General features: G+C 39.0%; 1 protein-coding gene across 5 annotated transcripts in view; it reads left to right on the top strand.

Moving 5' to 3' along the window:
• Positions 1-26,570, top strand: part of PHKB (phosphorylase kinase regulatory subunit beta) — a 71,900-nt gene that overhangs the window by 34,270 nt on the left and 11,060 nt on the right. For 4 of the 5 annotated variants that reach the window (XM_068150571.1, XM_068150574.1, XM_068150573.1 and 1 more), the window contains 14 exons: positions 986-1,144; positions 7,529-7,623; positions 15,923-15,978; positions 16,155-16,248; positions 16,555-16,638; positions 17,053-17,157; positions 17,971-18,053; positions 18,134-18,224; positions 19,211-19,272; positions 19,361-19,523; positions 19,982-20,063; positions 22,406-22,463; positions 24,170-24,260; positions 25,537-25,736. In XM_068150571.1, the coding sequence (XP_068006672.1) occupies positions 986-1,144; positions 7,529-7,623; positions 15,923-15,978; positions 16,155-16,248; positions 16,555-16,638; positions 17,053-17,157; positions 17,971-18,053; positions 18,134-18,224; positions 19,211-19,272; positions 19,361-19,523; positions 19,982-20,063; positions 22,406-22,463; positions 24,170-24,260; positions 25,537-25,736 (1,423 nt within the window). Of the gene's footprint in view, positions 1-985; positions 1,145-7,528; positions 7,624-15,922; positions 15,979-16,154; positions 16,249-16,554; positions 16,639-17,052; positions 17,158-17,970; positions 18,054-18,133; positions 18,225-19,210; positions 19,273-19,360; positions 19,524-19,981; positions 20,064-22,405; positions 22,464-23,245; positions 23,337-24,169; positions 24,261-25,536; positions 25,737-26,570 lie in introns of all 5 variants that reach the window. The other variant, XM_068150572.1, reaches the window with a different exon arrangement.

Raw genomic sequence — 26,570 nt, 5'->3', positions numbered from 1 at the left:
TGTTAATTGTAATATAAATATTTTCCTGCTTATATTGTGAAGTCCAGAGTTTTGGTGGAACTGCAGACAAGACTATTGATATCTTACAGGCACATCTATCCAAAATTGTTGGGTTTTGGTTGTGTGGTTTTAGTCTTTTTTTAAAAGACCATAAATTTGACTGGTGGGGTGGGAAAGGCCTGAAAACAGAACAAGCTTCAATATACTGACACTCCAGTTTTAAAACTCAGCACCTGCAGTCAGCAGTTCTTGACTTCTGTGTTAAACAATTAGATGCAGAATATTTTAACATGACTTACTCTTTCATCATAGAATGCTTGCTGAAATGAACTAGTTTCTGTAAGAAACAGAAACTTTTCCCTACTGAATTTTCATTACCTAGCAAATTTTCCTTACTGTTACCTGTGGCATAATTCTAGATACAAGTCAGGCTGGCTTCCAGTGACGATGTTATGCCATTTTGCTTCAAAATTAAAATGCTGAGTTTTGACTTGGTTGGTTTTGCATGCTTGCAAAAGATTATGATTTTTATTTCATTAATTGTTTGTCTACTTTTGGCCAAGATTTTAGTCTTTTTAAAAAGGGTCTGATACTGAGCTGCTGTTAAATGTGAGGATAAAGACCTGCAAGGGTTTCTCTATGATGTAGCTGTAATTTTGGTTATGGTTCTTTTATCTGCTGCATATTTTGTTAAGGTGAATGATTTTTTTTCTTAATGCACAGTAAGATGCCTCCCTGACAATGCATGTGTTCTGGGGAGAAATTCTGTGCAATGTTTGGTGAAATATAAAGTAGTTTAATATTGCCCTGGGCTTGCTATACTGATGTGCTTTTGAGCAATGACAATGACAGCTGTCTTTCCATTCAGTCTTTTTGTTGCTAGGGTGTAAATCTGAATCTACCTCAGCCTTATTACACTACTACAATGAAATAGTAAGGAAAGTGGGATTTAATTACTTACTGTACTTATTTTAAAACTCCATAGGGTGTCCTGTTGTACCAAAGTATTACTATGTGCCACATGCTTTTGTTGAACTGGAAAAGAAGAACCCTGGCAGCCAGAAACGTTTTCCTAGTAACAATGGACGCGATGGAAAGTTTTTCTTGTGGGGGCAGGCAGTTTACATCATTGCAAAACTCCTGGGTAAGAGGCTGAGGAAGTTCTATCAGGTTTTGATTTGTCCAAAGTGAAGAATATTTTTGATGTTTTTCTTGAGTCTGAATGTGAGTTTTAAATGGGCTACAGTAGGGAATGTGTATCCTCTGTTTTGGGATATATGAGATAAAGAATAACAAGCAGTTTTTGTTATTTGAAAATTGTATGCTGCATGCAATGTGCTGTGAAACTTACTGGAGTATTTTATAGACTACTGAAAATCCTCAAAACATGATGGGTTTCTTTTTTGCTGTTTCTTTTCCTGACTTTCTTTCTTATTTCCTTTTCTTCACAGCAAAATATATTAAGTTTACACTTTCTGGATAAACTCTCAGCTGCACCACACAATTATGTTTTTAAGTGATCTATGGCATTTGGTTCTAATTACTTCTTTAAGCAAGACAAGGTTAAACTTTGAATAGTTGGGGTCTCAGATAAAAATGTTTTCTTCAATCTGTGTTATTTTTACCTTTTAAAACAGAAGAGAGTAGATCATAGTATCATAGTATCATTCAGGGTTGGAAGGGACCACAAGGATCATCTAGTTCCAAGCCCCCTGCCATGGGCAGGGACACCCCACATTAGATCAGGCTGGCCAGAGCCTTATCCAGCCTGGTCTTAAACACCTCCAGGGACGGGGCCTCGACCACCTCCCTGGACAACCCATTCCAGGGTTTCACCACTCTCATGGTGAAGAACCTCCTCCTCACATCTAGCCTGAATCTCCCCACCTCCAGCTTCATTCCATTCCCCTAGTCCTATCACTACCTGAGATCCTGAGAAGTCCTTCCCCAGCCTTCCTGTAGGCCCCCTTCAGATACTGGAAGGCCACAATAAGGTCACCTCGGAGCCTTCTCTTCTGCAGACTGAACAGCCCCAACTCCTTCAGTCTGTCCTCATAGGAGAGGTGCTCCAGCCCTCTGATCATCCTTGTCGCCCTTCTCTGGATACGTTCCAGCACCTCCACATCCCTCTTGTAATAGGGGCTCCAGAACTGGACACAGTACTCCAGGTGGGGCCTCACCAGAGCTGAATAGAGGGGGAGGATCACCTCCCTCGACCTGCTAGCCACACTTCTCCTGATGCAGCCCAGATGTCCATTTGAAACTGCATTTCAGAGTTTGGCCATTGAAAAGTCTTATGGTGAATTTCAGTCCCAAATGAATTCTTGGTCTCACTCAAGATGATTCACAGGTTAATACAAAAACAGTTGTTAAGCCTGAAAAGTCTTTGCAGTTAAGATTGATTTATTTATTTTTTTAATGATTTTTTTCCCCTTAGTATTTCTTTTAGGTGAAAGGTATATTATTTTATTTCAGCATGCTCATTATTTACTTGGTAATTAGGAGACTGCATTCTAAAACCTTTTTTTCTGTTAATACTATAAAGGCAAACAGGCTTTTTGTAGCAAAATTGAAAAACACTGAATGGGAGTTTAAAAATGCAACACTTGGCAAGAACAGTGGCTGTCTGGTGCTCCACCTGTTTGGTTTCACTGTATTCTTTGCATAATTCCTTTTTTTAGCCAATACTGTAAAGTAAAGAGAGACAGTCTCACCTTTAATGGAAAAAAAAGCCCCACAAAAATTTGGTTTAGCTTGTTAGTGGAATAATCCTTGATTATGTGTGCAGGAACACTGTAGTAATTTTGCTTGTGTTCATCTTCTACTGATAATAGTATATTCCTATACCTGCAGGATGCTGGTTAAATAAATCATATTTATTGTTGGCACAATGATGCCTGGGTAACATCTTCCTTTTGTTTCAATTCTTTACCCTGATGGAAGCTCTTACATGCTTTCTTTTAAGAATTGAAGCAATACAATTTAAGATACTCAGCAGAACTAGGTGGATGTATCCCAAGCTTACAACCTTGGACGTTAGGCATGCAGACTTAGATTGCTTCAGGGATCTGCTGGCCAAAGTATCGTGGGACAAAGTCCTGGAGGAAAGAGGAGCCCAGGACAGCTGGTCAGTGTTCAAGGATCACCTCCGTGCCCAGAAGCAAAGTAGACCCACAAAGACCTCTCTGGATGAGCAAGGAGATCCTGGACACACTGTCACACAAAAAGAAACTGTACAAGGAGTGGAAGTAGTACAGCTAGAATGGGGGGCATGTAAGGAAGCTGCCCAAGCAGCAAGAGACCTGGTTAGAAAAGCTAAAGCTCAGTTAGAATTAAATCTAGCCAGGAAGATCAAGTGGAACAGTAAAAATTTCTGTAGGTATATTAATGGTAAAAAGAAGACTAGGGAAGGTGTGGGCCCCTTCAGAAAGGAAACAGGTGAACTGGTGACAAGTGACATGGAGAAGGCTGAGGTTCTCAATGACTTCTTTATCTCAGCCTTCACGGGCAAGGGCTCCAGCTGCACTCCTAGATAATGGAAGATAATGGCAGGGACTGGAAGAAGGAACTGCCCATTGTGAGTGAAGATCAGGTTTGTGACCATCTGAAGAACCTGAAAGTGTTAAAGTCCGTGGGACCCGATGGGATACACCCATGGGTGCTGAGGGAACTGGCAGATGAGGTTGCTAAACCACTCTGCATCATATTCCAAAAGTCATGGCAGTCTGGGGAGGTCCCCACTGACTGGAAAAGAGAAAACATACCTCCCATTTGCAGAAAGGGACCCAGGGAACTATAGGCCAATCTGTCTTACCTCTGTGCCCAGTAAGATCATGGAGCGGATCCTCCTGGAGGCACTGCTGAGGCAGAAGAATAAACAAAGAGGTGATTTGGCACAGTCAGCACAGCTTCACCAAGAGCAAATCCTGCCTGACAAACCTGGTGGCCTTCTATGACAAGGTCACAACATTAATAGATGAAGGCCAAGCAACTGACATCATTTACCTGGACCCGAGCAAAGCCTTCAACACAACATCCTGGTCTCCAAGCTGGACCATTCAGTGGATAAAAAATTGGCTTGATGGCCACACCCAAAGGGTAGCTGTCAATGGGTCCATGTCCAAGTGGAGGCCCTCAGGGATCAGTACTGGGACCAGTCTTGTTTAAGATCTTTGTTAGTGAAATGGACAGTGGCATTGAGTGCACCCTCAGCAGGTTTGCTGATGACACCAAGCTGTGTGGTGCAGCAGACACACTGGAGGGAAGGGATCCATCCGGAAGGACCTTGACAAGCTGCAGAGGTGGGTCCATGACAACCTCATGAGGTTCAACAAGACCAAGTGCAAGGTCCTGCATCTGGGTCAGGGCAATCCCAAGCACTGATACAGGCTGGGCAGCGACTGACTTGAGAGCCGCCCTGAAGAAAAGGACTTGGGGTTGCTGGGGGATGAGAAGCTGAACATGAGCCAGCAGTGTGCACTTGCAGCCCAGAAAACCAATCACATCCTGGGCTGCATCAAGAGAAGCATAGCCTGCACATCAAGGGAGGTGATTCTTCCCCTCTACTCTGCTCTGGTGAGACCCCACCTGGAGTACTGTGTCCAGTTCTTGAGCCTCTATTACAGGAAGGATCTGGATGTGCTGGAGTGTGTCCAGAGAAGGGCCACGAGGATGATCAGAGGGCTGGAGCTCCTCTCATATGAGGAGAGACTGAGAGAGTTGGGGCTGTTCAGTCTGGAGAAGAGAAGGCTCTGAGGAGACCTTATTGTGGCCTTCCAGTGTCTTAAGGGAGCCTACAAGAAAGCTGGTAAGGGACTTTTTGTGCTGTCAGGTAATGATAGGGCTAGGGGGAACAAAAATAGAAATGGGTAGATTCAGATTGGATGTTAGAAAGAAGTTCTGCCTCATTAGAGTGGTGAGACACTGGCACAGGTTGCCCAGGGAGGTGGTAGAAGCTCCATCCCTGGAGGTTTTTAAGGCCAGACTGGATGTGGCTGTCAGCAACCTGATCTAGGGTGAGGTGTCCCTGCCCATGGCAGGGGAGTTGGAACTAGATGATCTTTGAGGCCCCTTCCAACTCTCACAATTCTATGATACTATAATTGTGCTAAATCTCTTTTTGAAATGTTGTCATTAGTTACTGTTTTGTTTGTTGGTTTAACACTTTCTACCCACTCTGTTGACTATTTTTCATTCCTCCTTCTATTCTTTCCTTTTTTTTCCTTTTTCCTTCTCTCTCATAATCTTTGTAAATAGGGTTTGGAAATTTTATTGCAAAGCTAAATCTATTCACCAGTAACTATTATATCAGGAACTCAGTTTGTTCTTACTAATTGGTAATTGGTGCATTTAATTTAGCCTTCTCTTAGGTGAAACCTTGGCCTTGGTGAATGTCTTTGTGTGTGTTACTTTGCTTATTGGCTGCTCATTAACTGGAAGCCTGTCTCCAAACACTTGGATTTCTAGGAAGGCACAGGTTTCCCATTTCATCTATTCCAGAAGTTGTTTTGTTGCCTCAAGGGTAGCAATTAATTTGTATTTGTTGAGCCTCCTTATTTGTGGTGTGTAGGCCAGCATACAATATAACTCCTCCAAATCATTCTGTAGGCCCAGTGTCTGTCTGCTGCAGCCCAATTCTTTCTAAATGCAGCAATGTGAACCTGAGTCAGTTCTTACACATCTCACTGCCTCCCACAGGAGCAGTGGAGTTAGAATTTGTATCCTGCTTATAAAGACTCAGAACAACAGAGGCAATGAGACAGTGTCTGCCTACAGCTTTTGGAAGTCAGCACATGCCAATGCAACTGCAAAATTGTTCATGAAGAAGAGAGCGTGCAGTTTGCAGACGGCGGGGTGGGCATTCATAGCACTTGTTTTGCTTTGGTTGAGGAGGTTGGTAAAGCATTTATGATAGGGTTCCCATTTCAGAGCAAGGAGAAGGAATGCCAGATACTCCACTGCTTTATGCAACTGAAAATGGCAGAGTTTTGTCTTTCCTTTAGTGGCTCTCTTATCTTTTCTGTCTGTTTCCTTATTTTACCATCTTGTTCTGTGGATGCAGTTCTGCCTAGAACAAAGCAAAGAGGTTTTTAGCAATGTTTTGGAGAGTATAGACAAAATGGATTAAATGCTGTCAGCTATGGCTGGTGCAAATAAAGAAACCTCAGCTTCTGCATTCTGATATGCTTGTATTGGTGATAATGGTGACAGTTCTTATTTTAAATAAAATGGTAAATATTGAAAGTTAGCTTAAATTTTTTATTAGTCTGTTGATTTTGTTTGGTTTTACTATAACCACCTGTACATGGATGATGACTCCACAGGAGCACTACAGAGCAGAGGGGCAGGGTCCTTGCCTGGCAAGAGTCAAGCCATATTCTCTCAACAGAAGGCTGAGGACAGAAGATGATCGCAGTATCTAGGAGCTGACAGTTGCTGGCAGCAATTCCAGTAGCAGCAGGCTCCTTCATGGCTTACTCAGTGAACTGCCCAGCCAGTGTCCTTCATTGTGTGCCCACGCAGTTTTTTTGCACTGCACTGTCTGTTCTCCTCATTGTTAAGCTTGAGACAGGAGTTAGTTTGAGTTTCTAAATGGCTGGTTTAATTTTCTACATGGCGTAGTATTTGGAAATACTTACCGAGATTGTTGATTTCCTGTTGTGGCTGAATTAAGCGAATGGAGTCATGAGTCGGCTCTCTTTTAGATGCATAGCTGATTTGCTAGTACAGAGCATTGTAAGAATATGTGCAAAATCATCAAGTTAAATATAGGAGAAATGAAAATGCTCTGTGACCTCCTCTGTAGCAGAAATAAAGAAAGATTGGACAGTTTCATATCAAAATGAGATTCTGATAGGAGATTGCTTATTTGAAGGGCATAATAGGTCACAGCAGATTGTGAATCTTGATTCAAGGCATTTGTTGAGACTGTTTTTTATAGTACACTTCAATTGGAGTACCTTTTTTTTTTCCTTTTGAGGAAAAGGCTAACTAAGGGAATCTTAGGGTTGGGATTTTTTTTTTTCCATGTACAAATTGGCAAGTTTAAAATTAATTTAATAGTATTGGTTGGGGGGGTTTCCCCACAATTTCTTCTCAAGATACTGTTTTGAGAGGTATCTTTGATCTCTCTTGTCCCGTTCAGGATTATAGTGCTATCATTACCTTGATGGTAATCATTTTGTTTCTAGTTACAGCTCTAGGATAATTCCATGACTGTGGATTGAGGGCTTTTTAATGTGACTTGTACATTGTGGAGTCTCTTGTCTGCATAATGTTTTTAACACATCTTTGTGAAAAGACAAAGGATTGTTTTTATATCCAACAGTATTGCAGTGAGCTGGAGCAGTCGATGCTTGAGTCGTTAGTTTCGACGTAGATACTGTTTTGCAGAATGCTCTGTAAGCCATTGATCTAAAACAAGGATTATATCAGCAGAACTGATGACAAAATGTATGTTTGCATGTCTCCATAAAAGCTGCAGAAAGTACCTGTGTCATTCTGTGTTTTTATCGTTGCTTCCTTTCAGCTGACAAATTAGTAAGTCCTAAAGACCTTGACCCCATTGGACGCTATGTGCCCCCACAAGACCAGCGGAACGTTAGCATGAGATTTTCAAATCAGGTAAGGTTAAGCTTAAGTATTGAAGTACTTGTATTGAAAATTTGTCACCTATGTGTTATCTAACAGTCCATTTTCTTGAAACATCAGTGGTTTGAGTGCTTGAGCTATAGCAGGTAAAATCTGAAGTTGATACTGGGCATACAAGAACCAAACATGTTAGGCCAGACTGGAGAAGGCTAATTGAGAGGTGTCCCTGCTCATGGCAGGGAGGTTGGAGTAGATGATCTCTAAGGTCCATTCTGACCTAAGCCATTCGATGATGATGATATCCAGTCTTCTAATGTGCCAAGAAAATACTCAGTCTGTGTAGACTTTCTCAGTTAATGGAGGACTGCTCTTAAAAGGAAGATCATAAGATCTGCAGTTTTGGAATGGTGCACATTTGCCTTCAGATTAAGTTGTGTAATCAAAATGATACATAAAATGTAAGTTTAAATAGCTGCTCATAGATATCCTATAACTCAAAGAAACACAGCTATGTCAGAAGGGCAAGAATGAGCCTGGTTGGTGTTTTGCTCCTGTTTTGTTTTGTAGTGTTTGGTTTGGGTTTTGGTCCTTGAAATTACCACTCCTGTGTATTGATGGTTTTTGAGTTTAGAGCTTCTAAGTGCTACAAGAATGAGATTCATTATTGTTGTGCTTGGTGCTCTTCTATTTGGCTTAAATACATAGCAGGAAAGAGTGCCCAGGGATGAGGAATGCTTGCAAGGTAATTTAAATTTGCAGTAGAGAGGATAACAAGACAGGAACACGGTCTGTATGTAGGGAGCTTCTTTTATTTAAAAAGGTAAGAACTCTGTGTAGCTATGGGTATGTTTTTCAGCCTTTTTGTTTCTTAATATACAGAATATCTATTTGGAAAAATTTTTGTTCAGTATTGTGACTTTGTTAATGAAGCATTAAATATGAAGCATTTATCTTAAGATTTATCCCAAGATTAGAAGTGAGTATTTTTCAGTTCTATCCAAATGCTGCTAAAACCCGTTTCCTACTATTTCCTGTTGCCAAGGTAATCCCAGTGCCTGAGTTTTGTCTCATTTATAATGAGCCAGTGCATCTCTTCTGCCATCTTCATGTGAGATAATGAGAGATCCAGTGACGACTTCTGTTCGCAGTTTCTTTCTTTGTTCTTGCATCAAAGGATTATGAGTGCTACAGAAATTGAGCTGCTGGATGTCACGTGCCCTTTAAGTGCCGTCAGAAGCAGCCTCTATTGAGGCAGTGGTGCATGCAGCCCATCAGTTTTTGTATTTTTTATTTTTCCTTGGTTCTTGAAGCCAATAACTTTTAATATGCCACAGATGAACACTTTGGAGGAGATAACAGTCTGTTCTAAAGATGCTGCGTGACTCGTTGGGAAATGCTTTAGTCGAAAACAATTTTTGCTGTTTGGGTGGGGGACTTGTTGGATCATAGGGAAATCCCAAATCTTCAGAGAGAAATAGCCTCTGTTCTGAGGGCTTCCTGAAAGAGGTAATAAATAGTGCAACAATAATGTATTTTCTCGTAACTTACTCCTTGGTTGTCACTTTGTGTGCCAGTAAAGAACTTACTTAGTAAAATGCAGTTACCTAGTAAATTTCAGCAGCTTAAACCCCACATTTTCATATTTTGCTTCATCTGGAAATGATGGGGGGTGGGGGTGGGGCAGAAAGCCTTGTCACTGTTAAAAGTGAAGTCAGACAAATGCTCTCTCATTTTTAAGTGCTTATACAGTCTGCACATTCTTTGTGTTCAACGGTTGCTTCTGCAACGAGTATTTGAAAGATTAATTGTGCTCTTCTTGGACAGCTTGGTGGAGCTGATGTTTGTTAATCTTTTCCCTTAAAGGCTGTCTTTAGCTGCCTACATTTGCTAAAACTTTGGCAGAAATGCTCTGTATTTGAGATCAGAAATGTTTTTGCTGTCAGGATAAGAAAAGGAGAAGAACTTTCTCAGGGTGATCCTTGAGCATATTCAGTTGAACAAGGCTGCTGTTATATTTGAAAGCTAGAAATCAAGAGAGGATAAGATTAACTTTTATTTTGTCCTTAAACTTGGAAATAAAAAATCTTAGATTAATATGTTCAGCAGTTCCTGTAGTTGTGCATGTCCTTTTGAGTGCAAGAGGTTGTGAGAAGGATTGTCTGTTGTTCCGTGGCAGAACAGTAAGTAAGAAAGAAGGAAGCTCTAGGATTGCCTAGATCTGCTTATGTACCATCACTGGAAAGAAGAGAGATACATTTGCTATAGATGACTGTGCATGTTTCTTTGATATGTATATATTAAAACTATTCAAGACACTGTGTGTGCTTCTCAGTGTGGGTTAGAATAAAGAGGCACTTCTGAAATTGTAGGAATTGTAGACAGCTGTGGCATTAGGCCTTTGTCACTATATCCTCTCTGAGCAGTGGTGTAGAAATTGTGACCAGTGTGGTCCTTGTCCCTGCAAGGCTAACCAGGTAGTTGTGGAATCTCATTGATATTTTTGGTACTGAAACAGGTGCTGCTGTGTTTTTTGTTGGGTTTACTGTTCCATTAGTATCAGGGCAAAAGGTTTGTTCCAATTGGTCATCATTAAGAGAAGGTTAAAGAATGAATGGCACAAGCATACATGTACCAGTGTGTCTGAGGTGTGCTTTATCAGCCAAAGTCTTGCAGATAAAGACAGCAAACCTCAAGCTGTTGAAGAATATAGCATTTCCTTTCTTTATAAATTATATGGCAATGTTACTCAACATACTAATACTCTTTTATTAATATGAAAATTGCCAAAACTTCTCAAAAGGTTCCATTGTATGGCTAAGAGTATATTTACAATGGGAATGTACAGTATTTGGGCAGCTACAACAATTTAACAATTTTACTGAAACAGGGAGGAATATAGCAGAGAACACCGCAGTGCAAAATGGCATTCAACTGCAGTGGGGGGGAGACTTGACAAGAACTGTTATGCCAAAGAGGCAGTGAATTAATTCCTCACAGCTGGCTGTACCCAAGTAGGGAATGCTGCATGTATTAGAGGTTTTGGGGTGCACATGTGCCAGGCACAGCAGGGTGCCGGCAGGAATGCCACGCGATCTTCAACTGCTGGTCTGGCTTCAGCAGACAGCAGGCTGTTAACAACACTTTTCTGTGATGGGTGCTTGCTTTGGCCTGGGGAAACTGAGGCACAGTGAAATCCTAGTTGCAAGGGGAAGCAGGCTTGGCTCTGACTCCAAGGCTTATGGCTTCTCTCGTAGCTTGCAGTGTGTAGGCATGTGACTTTATATGAGGCTCTGGACCAGGCAACTCGAGGCTATGCAACTCAAGGCAACTTCAAGCCAGACAAGGTCTGAGCAGGTTCAAGCAGGCAAAGCTTGAGCAAGGGCTTTAGCAAGGCTTGAGCAAGGCAGAGGCAACCAGCAATCGGCCCGTATATAAATCTTGTCCGAGATTGATCGGGCCAATAGGGCACTGAAACTGGCACATAGCTACCCAGTAAGAAGGGGTTCTGCCAGGCTGTGGGCAGAACACACGCCCTTACCATAGATACAGGATTGTTTATCAGACATGCATGGTCCTGTCCCCTTTGTTCCTTTTCCCACGTTACCCTGGCTTTCTGCAGGAAGAAAGGGAGGGAGGGGGACCATAGACACCTTCGTGTCTGTCCGGGTTTGTGCTGGGGCCATTTGGCCAAAGTATCGGCTGAGAGTCTTCACTTCGACTTTTTTTAATCCATATTTTAAACGTGCTTAAACAGTTTGCCTGAATATGTGATGATGCCATTTTATCTAATTGAGCTAATGTATACAAAACTAGTGTTTAGTATTTGCCTTAAATTGCTAGAAAAATGACTAAAAATAAAATAGGAGAACACAGTAGTATCTTAAATATGCCTTTGGAAAAGAAAAGGAATTTCTTCTCTTTAATGATGTCTTGTCTTTTCCATATAGGCAAAGAACTATTCCATTAACCTGAACAGATACGATCTCTAGTTTTACTAAATTGCATTCCTGGAAGGATGAAACAAGGACATGTGAAAATTTCAGATACCTATGTATGTAAATGTTGTTGAGGCATAATATTTTGGAAGGTGACGTACCAAAATGAAAGGTTTTTCAACTTTTATTTGAAGCTTTGTGCAGAGGAAATATTTCTTAGAAGGCTGCAATTTCCATAGAGGCATGTTTTCATATTGTGACTGCATTGACCAGAATCTCTCTAGACACCTTGCCATTGAAAAATGTGATAAATTAAGTTGATCTGTGGCTTTGTTGCCGCTACAAAAATATGTCAGATGCCCACCTAGTTGTGTAGATTTAAGCAAGCAATGGAAAGTATTTTAAAAGTCCAACTTCAGTTTTACGGTTTTGAAGCATCAGTGAAGAACACTAGACTCACTTAAAGGTGAAATTGCTTTGAAAACCAAATCTGTAACTACAGCTGTGAATGCATCACTCATCCTAGAAAATCTGGTTAAAAAGACAATTTCCTTTGTTGCAGAAAACCATGGAATCAAATGAGCATTTATCTTAAAACCTTGATGGCCACTAATATTAATATATTAATTTTATCATACTTTAAAGGAAATGTTTTCTCTCCTAATCCAACACACAGAAAAACCTTATTTTTCATTTTCAGGAAGAGATCTCCATATGTTTTCTCCTGGGGAAATGCCAGGGCGGAGATGGAGCATGATTCTCTTTGCTAGATTTAGGTTTTGTTCCAAAACTCAAGGAAGTCCAACAGCAATCAGAGAGGCTCTCCTTTACACTCATAATTTGCTTTGTAATGCTAAATGGTCAGCAGTGTTTCAGGTTAAATCTCATTAATGAGTTAAAAAGAAAGTGTAATCGTCAATGCTCTGCTCTCTTTATTGAAAGTAAGTACAGCAGGGCATTTTGTGTCTGTGGGGATAGCTCTTTAGAACTGGATTCCCTAGCAGAGCTTATTTTATAACTCCTCTTTTCTGTCTCCAGATCAGAAGAGATTATAGTGTAACGCTATTGAAGTGGCTGCATTCTGGTTTGAAAGCATCTGAGGTGTGAGATAGCTGTATAGTAATAACAACATTGGATAAATGAGATGGGATGGGGATTTTTGAGTTTGTTTTGTGTTCTATTGGAGCATATGAAAGGTGATTTATTGCTGCCTGATAATTAATTTCATATTTAAGAAAAAATTACAATCTCACTAAATGTTGAAGACAAATTTATTTTCTGGCTTAACTTGAAATATATGCAGAGGGTTCCAGTTAATTATCTGATGACAGAATATAGTCTTTTTATAGTTTGCTTTGTAGGCTAAGTAACCATTTGTGAGGATTTCATTTAAGTTACTGGAAATTAAGGTTAATGTCTATTGATGATGTTGGGAAGAGAACAGTCAAAATGATAGACTGCTTACTTTTTCAGGGAACTGGAGAGCTTGTGAAGGCAGCACTAAAATTACTAAGTGTAGACAGACTGAGATAATATAGTAAGATTATTTTTTTTCCCCAGCAATATTAATTATGTTTAGGCATAGATCCTGTCAAATTTTGATAGTTCAGACAGTAGTATCATATTATCTTCTAATTTCTGTCACCATCTCCCCAGTGTCTCACACACTTAACCCAATTCTAAAATGGTTAAATGTTATTTTAGGATTTAAGGCACATGTATGTCCATATTGTACTTCATGTAAAAGTCTGGTGTGTTAGTAGCATTGATCATAAACGGTTCATCAGTGTTAAGATGCTTCCAGAAGCAGATGTGCGTTGTAACAATTCTGTTGCAGCAGCAAGGTAGATTATTTGGGTTAAGTACAATTTCTTTTATTGCAGACTATTTCCCTCATCTTGCTCCATATGCTTGGAAATCCCAGTAGGTATCATTTTAATCAGTGTTCTTGAGTATTTTCCCCATTTTCTCACATTTGCAAAATGAATGGATTTTTTTCCAAGTTCTGATATTTCCTGGGAATATGTGCAGGAAAGCATACAGTGATAGCATCTGTCCAGTCAGAGTGCAGCAAAAGACTAACACTGAGCGGCTTTCTCTGCTCATGCCACAAATGGAGTCAAGGGCTTTTCCCTTTATCCTGCCTCCAGTGGTTTATAACCTTGTTAAAACCATGATTTATGTTTGGGTTTGGGGTTTTTTAATGTGTCTTTTATCTTGGCCTTCTGAAAACATCATGGTGTATTTATCATTTGCACAGCATGCAGAATATAGTTGAAACAGCTCTTTCTGCCAACTATCAGTGTGAAAATGCCAGGCAGAAGGGTTGAACCTGGGGGGGTGTGGGTGTCTGTTGTAGTGTGTTGGGTCGACAGTGATTGATGTTGCATGAACAACACCTTAGCTTGTGGTGTTAGACAAATGTGAAATCAAACACATTCACGTGGAACTTTTTACAAGAAGATTTATTAAGTGAAATATTTATTTAGGAGTTTAATGCTTTCCCACATTTCTTTTTAAATGTCTAGCAAATACTATTTATCACTAGCATTATTGAAAAGGGTGATGTGTCTATTTTCATGAGTATTGTTTGTATCTGTTATTTGGATCTGCTTCTCTAGACCACTACTTGTCATACTCCAGGCCTTGATATGTAAAATGACAATGAAAGTAACTTTCCATTTAATGCTACAGCAGCCCTGCAGTTGTGCAGCAATATATATATTTTTCCACAATACTTTAAAAAACCTGACTGTATTTCACACAGATTTTGTTGTGCCAACTGTGCTGCAGATGCATTTGCTTAGTTAATGGCCCGTATTAGGACTACCAGCCACTGGCTGGTACAATTGAGTAACTGGGTACATCTGCATCTGAGAGGCATTAGTAACCGGTATTGGAGCAGGATGTACCTCCATAGAGGTGCACTGAACCATGTACAGTCCCACTCAGTTCAGCATTAATGCAGTAATAATTAAGTTGACCTTTAACTTGAAGACCATTGCCCAAGTTAGATCACAGACTATCTATACATCAATACAGACTTGGAGTGGACTCTCATTTTCTGAAGGCTCTTTGTTTTTTGTGTTATAAACATAGTGCTCTGATTGCAGTAGACAATTAGCTTGCTTTTTCTCACCGTTTGTATAAGTGCAATTGATAGTGTGATCACTTTATTCTGAGGAGGAAAACCTTCTGTCAGTTGAACTTCTGACTTCTTAATCTCTTCTCTTTCTATATGCATTTTCATCACAGAATTCTTTCATGCAGCAAAAACTCCAGGGTTTTTTTGTTTTGTTTTGTTTTTTTTTTTTAGCAGGAATGTAGTGTTGATAGAGGTTTGGGAAAATGTTATCAAGAACTTCTGCAAAATGGCAAGGTCTAACATCATGTCAAGGCTCTCTCAAATGCCTAAACAAACAAGCGTTCACTCAACTTTTTGTTCTAAATCAGCATCTCTCTGTCTATCTGCACAGGAAATGCTGTATTTCTGTATAATCATAGAAGATGTAGTTAACTGTTGTCATTCATGTTCTGGTAGTTTCTAGACAGAAGCAGACAAGCAACATATTAGGAATGAAAATGTGTACTGCTCTTAGGTCTGTTGATTTTACAGTCATTGAATGCCAGGGAAGAAATGAACAAGGAATAAATCATACATGTCGTTTCTTAGCTATCAGTGCGTGCTACCGATGAAAAGAAAGGTGAATTGCCATGTCAAGACCCAGGGAGCCTACCTCATGTGCTGAATTCATTCCTGTTTGCATGGTTTCCTAATGTAAAATACTTCATTGCTTAAATAAATACTAGTATCTGTGTTATAAACAAAGTGAAGAAATGCTGTTACCTCCTGTAAAATGCAATATAACTTTTGTATAACTGTAGAGAGTAAAACCTTTCAGAGTAAAGGGTTGAAATCATCTGTTGATCATTTTGAAGTGTTACTGGTTGTTCAGATAGCTGAGTTATTTCACTCTTTAGAAAACTCCGTATCGATGCATCGTATCACATCAGGCTTAAAGGGAATACGTTGATTGTATACATTCTAATTTTTTTATATGAGGCAAAATGTTTTCCCTATGTATTTTTCCTTAAATTAAAAGCAAACTCACACCAAACCAAAAAGTAGAAGTGATTGTTAGAAACCTATTTCATTCTCCAAAATGCATCTTGCACAGTGTTACCGATAGGACACTCTTCCCATACTTTGAGAGGTACAAGCTTCAGTTCTGTGTTGTTCTTTCAGTGTGTTCATACATTAAGAAGAAAAAACAATGCCAACAGTCATGTCCATTGTATTTGTGGATTGTTTAAATAGATATTGTCCCTATTTGTGCTATAGCTAACAAAATGCTTAGGCAGCAGTACTAATCAATATTTTTTTCATTCTTTTCTAGGGTCCTTTAGAAAATGATCTGGTAGTACATGTGGCCCTGATTGCAGAAAGTCAACGGTATGTATCAGTTTTGTTAAGAATGTGTGTACATCAGGTGTGTTGAATAGCAGACAGACATATTCGATTTGATAAAGGCATTCAAGGAAGTGTACAATATAATACTTGTATATTTGCTGTTAAACCAGTTGTTAAAATTAAGGCTCTTTTGTGATTTGTCATTATTTCATTTGTAGCCTACAAGTTTTTCTGAACACGTATGGAATCCTAACTCAGACTCCCCAGCAGGTGGAACCGATTCAGATATGGGCTCAGAAAGAACTTGTCAAAGTAAGGAATTCTCTATATAATATTATTTACCCATCTAAAATTTCTTCTCTGGCAACAGGAATTCATATCAAGCGATTAGACTTGCATTTCCTGTAGCTGGTTGGCTACCTCTTTGCCTTATTCTAATTCAGTTGCAAGATAACAGTGACACTGCTTAGTAACGTCTAGTTAGAACTCACTGTGAAACTCTGGAGTCATGGAGAAATTCTGGCCTTCAAAGCCAGATGCCCTCATCTTTCTGTTGGAAACCTGGCAGGAGCACAGAAAATATGTATTTTACTCTATTTTCATCATTCTTTCTCACAGGCTTACTTTAATTTGGGAGTCAATAACAAACTGGGACTATCTGGAAGACCGGACAGGCCTATAGGATGCCTTGGAACATCAAAGGTTGTTGCAAGAGATGTTTGTAGTATTGTTATTGATGTGTATTTCAGATAAACATTGAATTAGTGTCTGAATTATTTTAAATAGAATCAAAATGTCATTTTATATTATGCATGTATCTTACTTTAAAGTTCTTGTGCAAGCTTATTTCTTAGTGTTAAACTGTCATATGTCTCCTAGACATCCAGTTACAGTAATGTTGGCCATGACAGGCTGAATGGTGATGAACTCCTTCAGCATACCTGATGAAAGAGTGCCTAAAATTACATACGTAGCTTTTATCTTAAATGGTGGTTTTTTAATTCATCTCTTCTGCATTTATTACTTTGATAGTTTCAAAATAGCTGTTTTCCTTTTTGGTTATTTCAGTGCTTCAAATATTTTAAAAAGATTAATGAAAGCTTTCTCTCTCAACAGATCTATAGAATACTAGGAAAGACTGTAGTTTGCTACTCCATCATTTTTGATCTAAGCGATTTCTACATGTCTCAGGATGTTATGATGTTGATTGATGACATTAAGGTATTTATCTGTAACTTTTCCTGTGAGAAACTGACAAAAAGAGTCTGTAGAATAAACTGTGAGGTTTGATTAAAATACAGGACTGAAAAGGGAACACTATAGGGTGTATTATTTTAATACAAACTTGCAGTTTATGCTGGAAAGTGTATCAAGATGAATATCCTGTCAGCCTAGTACAAGTTTTTGTGGGTACCTGATGCAGGCATCCACAATGATTGAGAATGCTGCAGTGCAAGAAGGAAGTTATCATTTGTTTCTTTGGGAAAACAAATGTTCTTGGCCAAAAAGAGGAACAAGACGGATCTGTTTAAGGGAAAAATTAAAGCCAGGGATGGAGGCAAAAATATGACTCGACTTTGCACAACTATTAAAAATTGCCTTCCTTCCCTACCTTTAAAACAGGCAGCAGTGCAAAGCTTGCCTGTCTGGTGCCCTCTGCTTGAATAGCTACCGCCAGTGCACAGGGGGCAGCACTGGTTATTCCACTCTAGTGGCTGTGATTCAAGCCCTGGACTGCCATGCACCCTTAACTGGGACGTTACACCTAGCTGGGTATACTGCACTCTCTAGTGGTTTAGTCTATGATCAGTAGATACGCGGGGAGCATTTGCAGAGAACTTGTGAAATAACAAAGCTCGAAAGCAGCTTTTATAAGCTGAAGAATCTGTTTGTCTTTCAATGGCTACGGGTTTTTTTTCAGTCTGATGGGATTTTCAGTGCTCTCACTTTAAGATATCTGTCACTGTGTATTCTGATACGTTGTGCTTGTGTATTTGTAATTTTTTTGTGACTAAGGTATTCTTTCTTACCTAGAATGCACTGCAGTTCATCAAGCAGTACTGGAAAATGCATGGTCGTCCGCTCTTCGTTGTACTTATCCGTGAAGACAATATAAGGTAGAGACAGCTAAGAACATCATTTGCAGTGTGGCATTTCCCTAATTGCATGATTAATGAAGTTCTGTTTCACATTTCAGAGGGAGCAGATTCAACCCAATATTAGATATGTTGGCAGCCTTTAGGAAGGGAGTTGTTGGAGGAGTGAAAGTTCATGTTGACAGAGTACAGGTATGTTTTTCCTGAATGGTGACTTAAAACTGTTCCAACAAAATAGATATTGAAGCTTTGTGAATTGTTGTCAGCTGTTCCCTTTAGATACGTATGTGTAAACATGCCTAGAAACAGAACATGTGACTAACTGGGTGAACACTCTTTCTTCTTGTAAAATATACAAAATGCCATTTCACTTTAAAATGTGTGTGTTTGTAAGACTTGGAGCACTTTTCCAGTTTTCACCTTCAATGACATCTGCTTGAAAACAATGACAATAAGTCAAACAAGACTCATTCTTCTCACAGTGTAACAGAGCAGTATTTTACTGCAACTTGTGTACAATGAAAAAGGAATTTAACATGCAAACTCGGATCAAAAAGCAGTCTTAAAAATACTGTAGTACAGTTAAGTTCCTTCTGGCAATACATGAATAGGAAGTTCATGTAAATTCAGACTGAATGAATTGTACTGACTACATCAGATAAAATAACATGGAATTTCAGGTGTGTCATATTCTGAGACAGAAGTATTTGTCAGCTGCATTTGATGTGCAGACTTAGGCAGGCATGCTTGGACCAAGGCATGACTATGGAGTAGGAAATACTATTGTGCTTTCCTGTAATATGAGACTGACAGGAAAAACTGCACATCCCTCGGTGATCCCTGAAACTCAGTGTTATGATCCAGAACGTGGGTATCATGCAAGACTCTGAGGAACATAAATTCTTCATCTTCAGTGTTCAGTGGAGGAGGCTGCATATTGCAGGCAGAAGAACAGCAGAATGCTAGCAGAGACAGCAGTTCTGAAAGACTTCTGCTGTCTTAAGTGAGACTTCAAAAAAGAGGAAGACGACTCTGAAAGTGTAAAGATATTTGCAACTGTAGATAAAGAAACTACTTTCTCAGTGGAAACCACCAGCAACACACCGAGATCAAAAGCAAACGATATAGTTATGTACATTTCTGCATCTGTTAAAACTTTTTTCAATTTTTCATTTCAGACATTAATCTCTGGAGCAGTTGTTGAACAACTTGACTTCCTAAGAATCACTGAAACAGAAGAGTAAGGCTATGTGTAAATAATAATGATGAAGTATTTGATAGTTAAAAGATTTTCTGAACTCTGAAAAAATTACATACTTATTTTCCAGGGCTCCTGTATTTAGGAGTTTGGAGGAGCTTGATCTTCCCAAACATTCAAAAGTCAAGAGACAGTCTAGTACTCCAAATGTGTCTGAACTTGAGCAGCAACCCGATATAAATATTAATGACTGGAAAAACAAGTCAACATATGAAATCCTGCAGAAACTTAATGTAAGAAAACAGATACAGTGTAACTTCCTTCTCATTTTCTAACAGCAGCCTACTTAGAGCAACATGATTAGTGTCACAGTTCAACATTAATGATATGGTAGAGTGTCTGATGTCGACAGCCCTTTACCCTAATATCACAGAATTTTCTGGCCCTTCATGCTGTGAGTGTCGGTTTCCATTTCTCCCAGATACCCAAATAAACTTCTGGTAACAAACCACCATCTAGAAGGGGACCCATTTGTTGTCTGTCTTATGAATATTTTATTGCTGTACTAAAATTCAAAAGACTGCAACAGTTGTTATTTGCTGACAGCCTGGTAACTTCGGTACAATAGCAAGAGACCCTGTGGCTTCACTTAAGATTTTTAATGGCTCTTTTGGTGTTGCTTCGCTGAAAACGTAGAGGCCGTTCTAGGTTATGTCATTGCTGATTTGTGGGTTTTGTTTGGCTTTTTAAGGATTGCAATTGCCTAGCAAGTCAAGCATTACTCTCAAGTATATTGCTTAAGAGGGAAGGACCGAATTTCATCACCAAGGAAGGTAAGTAAGGTCTTTTTTGTTTGACTGTTCTGAGTATCTCAGGAAGTAGCTGTATGTTACTTATAATAAACAATAATGGCCATGCATGCAGGCACTTGTGTAGCTATTTTCCTTGCCATTTAATGCAATTCCTGCATTAAGTGGGACATACAAATTGATGGAGTGGTGGGGAATGAGCTGCTAAATATAGGAACTCTTTTTGATTAATTGTAGGCTGGTTCTGCTACCTGGTTGTAATTTTGACTGTACAGATACAAAACACAGGGAATTTGGCCCATATAGAAAAGTGAAATGGTGTTTACAGTGGTCTTGAAATGTATGAGGCTTACTCTGATTTTGTATTATGGCTTTGGATCAAAGCACAGCATTTAAATGTATGTAAAATAATTCAGAGGAGGATACTGAGGTTTGTGGCTTTTGTGCTGCAAGGTTTGGTGGTGTTTTGGGGTTTTTTTCCAAAGACTGTTTATTAGCTCCCCTTGGATATATGAATATTCCTCAGAAAAGGGGAACGTTAAGATCTGGTAATGTTCTCTTAGTTGTTTTTCTAGCAGTGTAACTTACCACCTCATGTTATGGAGTCCTGCTTCATTTGATATAAGAGAGCTGGTTCTTGTGATGAGCTGTCATTTTGCCATAAATAGACATTATCTTCTTATTGCTATATAAAAAATGTTATGGAGAACAATGGAAAGTGGAGTAACATTGCACAGTGCATCGTTGAAACACAATGTGAACCAAAGTCATGGCTGGAATCTGAGCATCAGGCATGTGTAGACTCTGAAGCAGCTTTTTTTTCCTCACTATTTCCTGTATCTTTGTTAAGCTTAGAGAGCCTTAGTAGGTTTCTTTAGGCCTTTTTAGGCTATGTCCTTTTGCTCTGGAAACAACCTGGGGCAGACTTGCTACCCCTGTAAGCACTTTTGACCATTAGATATCTTGAAACCATTTAGGTCAAAACCATACCATTGTGCTTCAGACTGTTCACAGGTAGCTTGTATAGACCTTCTTGTCCCATCCCATATGAATCAGTAGCTGATGATAACCTTTTTAATATGTACCTTGCATTAAAAAGTCTGAGTTACAGACTACAAGCTCCCATCCTCCTACGACTGGAGATTACTAAGACTGACATTAAATAATCACACAATCAATAAAACATAAATCTAAAAATAAAAGCTGAAGAACCTTGAGTGTTCCAGCTGATGGGCACAGGCTATGATTTTGTGAGTCAGCTTCTGCTACTGTTGGTATGGATGAACTAACTGTTCACCAGTAAGTGTCTGGCATGCAAAATACTGCTATTCCACCTGAGAATTTAAAATGTAGAAGCTAAATGAAGTCTAAAAAATGGAATGTTTGTCACCACTCTTAAGCTAATGGTTCTCAGTTGACCCCTGCACAGCTGGAGAGAGATGTCAGTATAACAAGTTTATACACTGTGATCAACTATGGGCTAACAAAAGAATGGTATCTGTTGTTGTGATTAAGGTAATTCCCATGCTTTACACCTTCTCTGAATCTTGGACTACCTCCTTTGACCTAGAAGCAGTGCTCTTCTGTTTTCCTGCCCTGTCTTTCTTAGGTCACTTCACAAAATGTTCTCTTTGGCACACAGAAAATCAGTTTGGAGAAATAGTAATAAATCACTGATGAGTCTTCTAGGTCTGTTCAGCATCCCCTGTTGTTGCCTTGACAAGAGCCGTGCTGTAATGCAGCTGATGTGGTTATTCAGTGCAGAGCTGCAAAGCAATGAAAGATCCTCTTTTTCACACTGTCCCAACTTGCTGTAAAATCAGTCTCATGTCCCACACGATTAACCAGTGATCTGTTGTTCATATACAAAGCCAAAAACAACTGGTGCCTTGGAGATCAGCTATCACAAACGTGTGGTATGTCCAAACACAATGCACTTGGATGAACTGGACCACCAAGCACAAGGCTTCCTTGTTGTTTACTGTAGGCTTTAGCTCAACAAAAGAGCAGGACAGTGGAGAGTGTATCCAAAACACAATCTGCAGTCTGAGAATGTACCTTTATAGGCCAGATCTGTACATAGATGAATTTTCCCCAGTAGAAAAACAGGTGAGTATCAGAGGTCTCTGTATACAGCATGAGGAGCAAATTAATCTGAATCAGGTTTGGCTTCTTATGTACCACTGGAGAAGAGGGGACTTGATTGCATCTGAATTTTAGATATTCAGCACAGTAGGTAAGTGCTTTACAAAAGCTGATTCAGAATTATGTGATCTCACCACATTTATCTTATTACTGTTAAATGACAACTTACGCACTTCTCTGGCTTATACTTTGGTTTTGTGGCTTTTTTTAAATGCATTTAGGTACTGTTGCTGAGCACATTGAAAGAATCTATAGACGAGCTGGCAGCAAAAAGCTGTGGTTTGTATATGTATATATTTATCTATAAATATCTATGTAATTTTTCTTTTGCACCAATTTCTTTCCCCCTAGTATGGTCATAGAGATGAAAGCTTGAAGAGGGGGGAGGGGGAAGGAGAGAGCTCTACTGACAGAATTGTAAATTACAAAGCTGAAGATGTGCTTTATAATGCTGACTTAAAAAATAGGTATTCTCTTATTATTTTTTTTTAATATAAGAGTATTAATAAGCTGATTTGCTGTGGGTGTTATTCACAATGTACAGTTCTCATTAAATTCAAACAATTAATTTCTTAGAGGGTATATTATCAGAAGCTTTCTGGAGCAAGGCTGATGATACAACAGAAATCAATTAAGTTGATACATGTACACAGTTTATCGCCCCAAAGTCACTTACTTTGAGCTTCACTTTGTCACAATAACTTTAAAAGGTTTCAGCAAGTAGGTTAGTATTTACATGTTGTTTATTAGTTTCCCTGCCCTGAGTCTCAGTAGAATTTATTTATTATTTTTTTAATTGAAGAAATTAATTGAGCCTGTCCTGAATTCTGCTCTCTCAATCTAACTGTTCCTAACAGCTGAGTCTGTAAATTTAAAACCTGCTTTTCATTTTTCACTTTACTGTCAATACAGTAAATTGGGCCTTTGCCTATAATAAGGTAGAACCAAAATACCTTGGTGGTATTTCTTGTAATGAAGAAAAGTCAGAAGTATTTTTAGGAGCAAAATATGTAAACTACTTTTCATTTCTCTTCCATGATTGCCATGTGAAATACATATAGGCTGGTGGTGCGCTACAGTGCTGCATTTGCACAGAAATTTTCCTCTTCTATAGTCCCACATATTACTACTTTACTGGTACATGGGAAACAGGTAAAGTGCCCAGAGGTCTGAAATGGAGCTCCTTGTGAGCTTTTTTCCTTATTTGCATTTTGCTAGTATCAGCTAATGTGTTTTTGAAATGTTTTGCTCAAGTTTGTATCAGTTTTCACAGGAATCAACATCTGTTTGTATTTTTTTACTAACACTGTAGAATATTACAGCCCAGTCATTATCTCTGTGGATAGATTATTCTCAGCAGCCTTAAAGCCTTTGCTAGAAATGCTCAAATATAGGTTTATTAGGTTTGTATTTTGGCAGGAAATTATTATTGAAGTAATTTGTCTGTAACCATCAGCTGCATATATGGGGGGAAAAAAAAGGTTTTGTTAGAAGTTACTGCTAAGTAAACTAGCAGTTTACCCAAGTCTCTTCTTTTTATGCTGCACATGTGAAATTACCTCAGCATGGAAACAGGCTTGGTGTTATGTGTTGTACTTGCTCTTGCAAATATTTTCTTGCTTAAGTAGACTAAAAATTACAAACATCATTGCAAAATTATGGAAATGCCACAGAAGAGAAGCTGGTGTCTCTTAGCTGTCTGTTTTCAAGAGGATGCTGAGAAAAGACCAACAAGCTTTTTGTGGAGCTGGCAGTTTAATGAGTTCCAACTAAATTTCTTTTCAATCAGTTAATGTATACTTACACTAAAACTGGAAATCCATAGAATAATATATAAAATCTGATCCAAATTCTTCTTTATAACTATTGTATGTATTTGGTGAGTCAGTTTTGAGATCTCTGCTGTGGCAGACTTCAAATCTCTTCATGAATTCATTAAACTGGCTTTTGATATGTAGTGGGATTGCTCTGTTTTCTGCCCTCAGGTCTGTTGTGCGCTTCACAGCAAGTCTTTTAGGTAAACTAGTGGACAGCCTTGCACCATCTATTACTAATGTTTTAGTTCAGGGCAAGCAGGTAAGTCTTTACTCCTGAGAAATGTGTTACAGAATAACAGAGAAAATAAATAAATGGCCTTTCTAGTTTTGCTGTTCCTTTTAAAAGTACTCAATGACTTAAAAATCCTTTCTGAATAAGAAAAATCCAGATAAAATAAAGATATGTCTAATACTTTAATATACTCTGAGCTAATAAATTTATTTAAGGCAGAACAGTATTGAAAAGGCAGTTCAGAGTCTAGATAAGAAGGGAAAAGGTCTTATTTACATAACTCCTTAGGTTTTAGATATATGACCTCATCTCACAAAAGCAGAGTGAAGTAATAAAGCTTCTTTTTAAGATGTAGTTAATGAAGATGTAGCCCCTCTCTCAGTAATTGAGCATAAGACAACAACAGATGGGTGCCAACTGAGCAAAAAGTCTTCCAGGAGTTTGGTTTTCTGTTCCAAGTATCAGTGTTTCTTTCCTAAGGAGTTTTTTTTTTCCTTTTCCCTCTCAGCATAATAATTTTAATCAAGTCCATGAAGAGCTGTTTCCAAATAATGGCATACTATGCATTTTTGTATCAAAATATGTGTAGCTGTATTCTTAACTATGTGCAATGCTATCATGGCAGATTTGTCTTACTCCAGACTGAGATCTGGGCCTGTGCTTCAGGCACCAGCTGTAAAGGAAGCCGCACCTGCATGAGGCATGATTTGTAGTTGTTTTATATTCAGCCTGTTAACTGACCTTGCCTTTACTGATGCCCCTAGAAAAACAATCTTTTTTACAGGTTAAAAATTAGTGTTACTGTGTTTTACTGACAATAAACTAAAAGCCAGTCAGAATTTTAACAAGCCTTCTTTTTTTGTGGTGTATCAGTCTGGTACGAGCAGTATTTTCTTAAGGCTTTCTGTTTTAGGATGCTATTAGAGATAAAAACACAGGACTATTACTTGATTACTGAATTTTAAGTGAGCTTCACAACTGAAAGGTCAGCAATGAAAGTCTCTCTCAACCCCCTGTACAGTTGTGACTGTATAGCCAGTCTTGAAAGCAAAGCAGTGGTGTTTAATTTTTATTTTAATGTGGAAAGCTATATTCTGTATGCACTATGGTGTCCAGTGGATTTTGTTATTTTGATAGCATCCAACTAACAGTATTAACAAAGCATTGATCACTGACATAAAACTACTTCTGCATTGTGAAAGTTTAACAAGAAAGGCAGAGTTCATAAAGTTTCATTTCTGAATTCTTCTACGGTACTTTTATTCCTGTCTCTATCTTCTGAGTTGTTCTCAATATCTCATAGGTGACGCTTGGAGCTTTTGGCCAAGAGGAAGTTATTTCTAATCCCTTATCCCCGGGAGAGATTAAGAACATCCTCTATGGGAAGTGTAATTTACAAGATGAAAGAGAAGCTGTAGTTCAGCAGGAACTTGTCATACATATTGGCTGGATCATCTCAAATTCGCCAGAACTTTTCAGCGGTATGCTGAAGATACGGATTGGGTCAGTAAAATATCTCTTTGCTGTTCTGTTACTACTGTTGTATGGGAACATAAGGTAGTGCAGTGATGGTTGCTACATTGCAAAAGTCATTTACATAAGATGATGCAGAAAAATCTGTATTCCTCAGCTTTATATTTCTTGGAAGCATGCTTTAAATTGGCATGCTGAAAATGGCTACACATCTAATCTAAAATTTGTCAGTCAAGAGCATCAAGTGGAGGAGAGGCAATCCTTGTAACAGCCCATTTGAAGTTTTTCTAATACAGAGATCACTATTTGCTCTTTGTGCAAGGGCAGCAAAAAGGCTTTTTATTATGTACTAGGTACAGGTGTGATGCACCTATTTAGGTGGGCACTTGGCACAGATTTAATTACTGCTAAGCATGTGCTGTGGACAGAGTCCTAATGGATGGTAACTTCCTTGGCCTCTAGCACACTTATCAGACAGGTTAGATAGACAATGGCTGGAGGCCGGGGAAGTACTGTACACTGGCAGGAAGGGAAGAATCAAGAGGTAGAGAGGACAGGAAGAGTTTTTATTGTCAGACTTTCTTTAGTTGAGGAAGGAGAAGGAAAAATTGCAGTCTCGGAGTAAGGCTTCTGGATGAGGCCATCATCTTTTTGTTCAACTGATCCATCACCGATGTGATGTAGCGATGGGGCAAATGGGCAAAGGGTAGAGACTGAATAAATGTTGTAATCTAGGAAAGATGCAGCATGAATTTGATTCCCTTCTGAAAGCATGCTCTTCTCTATGGTTCTAGTTGTGGATTCTGGTTTTTACCAAGTGCTCAGGCCATGATATATCCTTATCTAAATCAGTTTTAAGAGTCT

The sequence above is a fragment of the Melanerpes formicivorus genome, unplaced genomic scaffold (assembly GCF_026170545.1).
Source record: "Melanerpes formicivorus ecotype bairdi unplaced genomic scaffold, bMelFor1.0.p_v2 SCAF_20, whole genome shotgun sequence".
Lineage (NCBI taxonomy): Eukaryota > Metazoa > Chordata > Aves > Piciformes > Picidae > Melanerpes > Melanerpes formicivorus.
The sequence above is the reverse complement of the archived record's forward strand: the minus strand, read 5'-3'. Positions and strand labels throughout refer to the sequence as shown.